This window comes from Poromitra crassiceps (assembly GCF_964638095.1).
Source record: "Poromitra crassiceps genome assembly, chromosome: 18".
NCBI classification, from domain to species: domain Eukaryota; kingdom Metazoa; phylum Chordata; class Actinopteri; order Beryciformes; family Melamphaidae; genus Poromitra; species Poromitra crassiceps.
In genome coordinates this window covers 32,075,772-32,079,543 of record NC_139636.1, presented here as the reverse complement: position 1 = coordinate 32,079,543, position 3,772 = coordinate 32,075,772, and the positions used below count along the sequence as shown (strand labels likewise).

General features: G+C 42.9%; 1 protein-coding gene across 1 annotated transcript in view; it reads right to left on the bottom strand.

The window, feature by feature from the left end:
* Positions 1–312, bottom strand: part of slc7a5 (solute carrier family 7 member 5) — a 45,523-nt gene extending 45,211 nt beyond the window's left edge. Inside the window, exon 1 of the mRNA XM_083655014.1 lies at positions 1–312. This exon is cut by the window's left edge and continues 793 nt beyond it. Within this exon, the coding sequence (XP_083511140.1) occupies positions 1–177 (177 nt within the window). The 5' untranslated portion in view covers positions 178–312.
* Between the last annotated feature and the right edge of the window lie 3,460 nt (positions 313–3,772).

The window sequence follows — 3,772 nt, the reverse complement described above, 5'->3', positions numbered from 1 at the left end:
GTCGCTCCGCTCGGTGTGTCGGTGTGCGTCAGAGGCAGAGCAGCGTGCTTTCTCTTCTCTCTTCTCTCTACTCGCTCTGTGTCTGTGAAGGAACTGAGTTGAGTCAGGGAAAAGGCATGACGGGTCCTCTCCTCGGTCAAGGCCAGCCTCCCTTTCCTCGGCGTCACAACACAGCATTCAGCCCACCACTACCACAGGATGCTGGCAGGGGTGCCAGATCTCGCGAGAGAAACAAGCAAGCGAAGACCTGTGGTTGCTTGTTTTTCTCGCGAGATCTGGTAACACTGGATGCTGCCCCAGCCCATGGCCCCATCCACCGGCCCTTCCCCGCCCTTTAGCGGTGGAGCGCGGTACTACTCCGCCCGCCTGTAGCTACCTGATCTGGGGTTGTTGAGGCATCATGGCATGTGCATGACATGATCAGGGCCCCCTAGATTTTTCAAAAAAAATAAATAAATTACAAATGTAATAAAAAATATTTTGCAGTGCACTATGTTCCTTTCTTGTTTAAGAATGTTTCGGGAAATGAAAATGTAGCCTATTTAAATAGAATTATCAACAATAACAATCAAGGAAGTTACATGCTTGTAGGCTAGAGAAGAAGAAGAAGCTCGCATTGCACGCACATCCAACCAACCAACAACCAATACGAATTGTTTAATCTGGCAATAAAGAAATGTGAACTTGACATGCTATTTTAATAGCCTACTCAAAAATGCACCTCCCACTATACAGCAAAGAGAGGAGTCAATGTTTCTTGATATATGCCATTCAGATCAGAATAATTAGTCTAGTCATTAAGTTTGCTGATAATATTTCTATCATGTTAAGTCTGTGTCATGTTAACTGGTGTATTCAGAGCAAATAGGGAGATATAGAGCATTATCATCATGCTATATATCTCCCTCTTTGCTCTGAATGAGTGAGAAAAGGATAAAATACTAAATAATTACATCACAACAGTATCCTAATGTTAATTTAAAATGAGATATTCCTCTAAATATGGCAAAAAAATGTAAAAAAAACAACAACAAAAAACAATTTTTTTTTGGCGGGGCCCGCACCCCCTGCTTAAAGTGACTTCCAGCGGCCCTGGACATGATCTGCTAAAACATTTAATAATTTTATTTATTTATGTATTTGTTTCTTCCGATCATGGTAATGCTCGACACCAACACGCAGGGGCCAGGAAAGCAGCAGGAAGAAGCAGAAGAAAAACTTATTTTACCTGCCCCCTTACTCAAAACTGAAATGAACAATTTATAGATGGTCCGCCAATTTCAGCAACCATACTTTCAATAACATGTGACAACATGAAGCATGACAACAATGAAACAAAATGCCTTAGTTACACCAGTGGTTCCCAACCTTGGGGTGGCGAGTCGTGTGACACATGTTGAGCGTTAACACATTATGAGAGAGCAGTGAAACACCAGATTTGTCCCTATTTGGCCAGGGACAGCAGATGCAAACTCACCTTCCTGGCTAACTCTGGCTCATTTACAGTTTGACTGTTTGACTGACTGTGCATTGTCGCTGAAAATAATAATAATAAATAAATAAATAAATAAATAAATAAATAAATAAATAAATAAATAAACAAAACATGTGAATAACTCAAATAAATACATGTTTAATTCAGCTTACTGTATGTAATTAAGTCAGTTCCTGTATAGCAGGTTGCCAAACCAGCATGACTGGTTGTGTGATTAGTGTCTTGATTGCAGAGCGTGTAACTGAAAATAGCCCGAGTGTAACACGCTCAGGATTCCGGAATGAGGATTCAGAACATACTGTGGTGTTTACATTCCTGGCCTAGCCTCTTCTTCATACCTTGGTTTAGCCCATTCTCAGTCTAGACCCGGGGGTCAGAACTACCCCTTGTGATTCATGGGATAATTATAGGGAGTCATGCAATGAATGGATTGAAATGGAATGCTCTTTGATGATACAGCTCCTATCTGCTGACATTTTGTGGTATGATGCCCCCTAGTAAGCATAATACTGACAGTGAAAGCAAACCCGCTTAAAGGAACAGTTCACCCAAAAAGACAATTCTGTCACCATCTACTCGCCCTCTTGCCAGTTGAAGCAAGTGAAGTGTGTCCAGTGGCGATTCTAGGGTCTGTTAGGGCCCTAGGCAAAAATTCCCAAGGGAGCTCCTCCAACCAGCATTCATCACCATTATATTATAAATAATCTGACACCAACAAAAAATGTATGAAGTCTAAACATTTACTCAAACTCAAAATTAATAGAATACATTCAGACGATGTCTCATCATAGACGCGTTATAGCTTGGGACACGGGGGGGAAACCACCTGTCACCAGGCCCATAGCTACCATTGAGGACACCGAGGTCATGACCTCGGTATTTTTATTTTATTTAGAAAAATAGCCCCGGCCCCCAGATCTCTTCATCTGTCATTGATGTTTTAAAGCCCTCATAAATAACATGATATATGACAGTTGATCAGAAATGCAACAATTTGCTTCCTCTCTGTGTGCTATATAGAAGGAAGAGACATAACTCACCACAACGTTCACATTTTGCATTGGGGCTAGATTGGGGCTAGACTTTGGGGACAGTTCTATTGAAGTGAATGGGTAAGTAACTCCCCTGTAAGTGATGTTTGTGTAGATGGCCAAGATGGGCCATTGTATTTAATTGAGCAGTATTCTGCCATGTGACCTGTATGCAGAATATAAATTATATTATATGGGGAGACATTTATTGTTTGTATCATTTTAAAGCAACAGCACAGTAAAGAGGATATTAATGTAACATGATGTCTGTAGTTCTTTATAGATCTAGCCTCTTAATTTTGCTCTCAAAGTGCACCAGATTGAAGCATTTTACTTTAAAAATGGACACAATTTTCTACCCCTCTGGGCCACCCATGCGGCGCTAAAATGACCTTGGTATTTCTCAAACCCTGGCTACGGGCCTGCCTGTCACAATACCTCTTTCTGCCGCTTTCCACCATCAGTTGTCGCAAATTACTTGACAAAAATGCTATTATGACTTGATGAATAGCTTGATTCATGCTGTACTGTTGTATGGGCTGGACCACGGCCGGGAGACAGAGGGACACAACTTCCTTAGTAGCCTTGAATGCCGGGGCTGCCAGGGTTTTTCAATTTGGTATGAGTGTCGAAGGCTGGTGTGACATGAGAGGATTTGGGACAGAAAGGGACAAGGTGGTTGTAGGACAAGTTATGGGATGCCCTCACACCAACACACTCACTGCAATATGACTGTCCTCCGATGTCAGGCTGTCTCATGTCTCACACACGGACAGGAGGGGACCTCATTTGAGCAATGGCCTTGGCGCTCAGTAGGGCTGGGCTTTGGGACCATGTTGGAAATAAGTGTCCGCACTTTTACATGTACATCCAAATAAAATCAATCAATCAATCAATTCTCTGCGGTTCCCGCCAGAAACACACAAATTTGAGATGCGTCTGTCATCGGGTCACGACCCTTCGATACATAATGCGGGACACGGTACACAGACACACGTCCACAGACAGACAATTTCCTCTGCTCAGACGAGGGGGACATGGTCAATATGTAATGGCTAGATCCAGCCTAAAGGTTGTCTCTGTCTGTCTGCCCTAAGCCTCAGGAATGCAGGACCTCGGTCTCAGGTGGAGCCGCAGATAAATTGACACAAAAACACCATAATCCTTTAGTCCGTCCTCCTCCGTTGATCTAACTCTGTCTGTCTGAGGCCTCCAGGAGCCATGGGAACAGATCCCAGACTACATC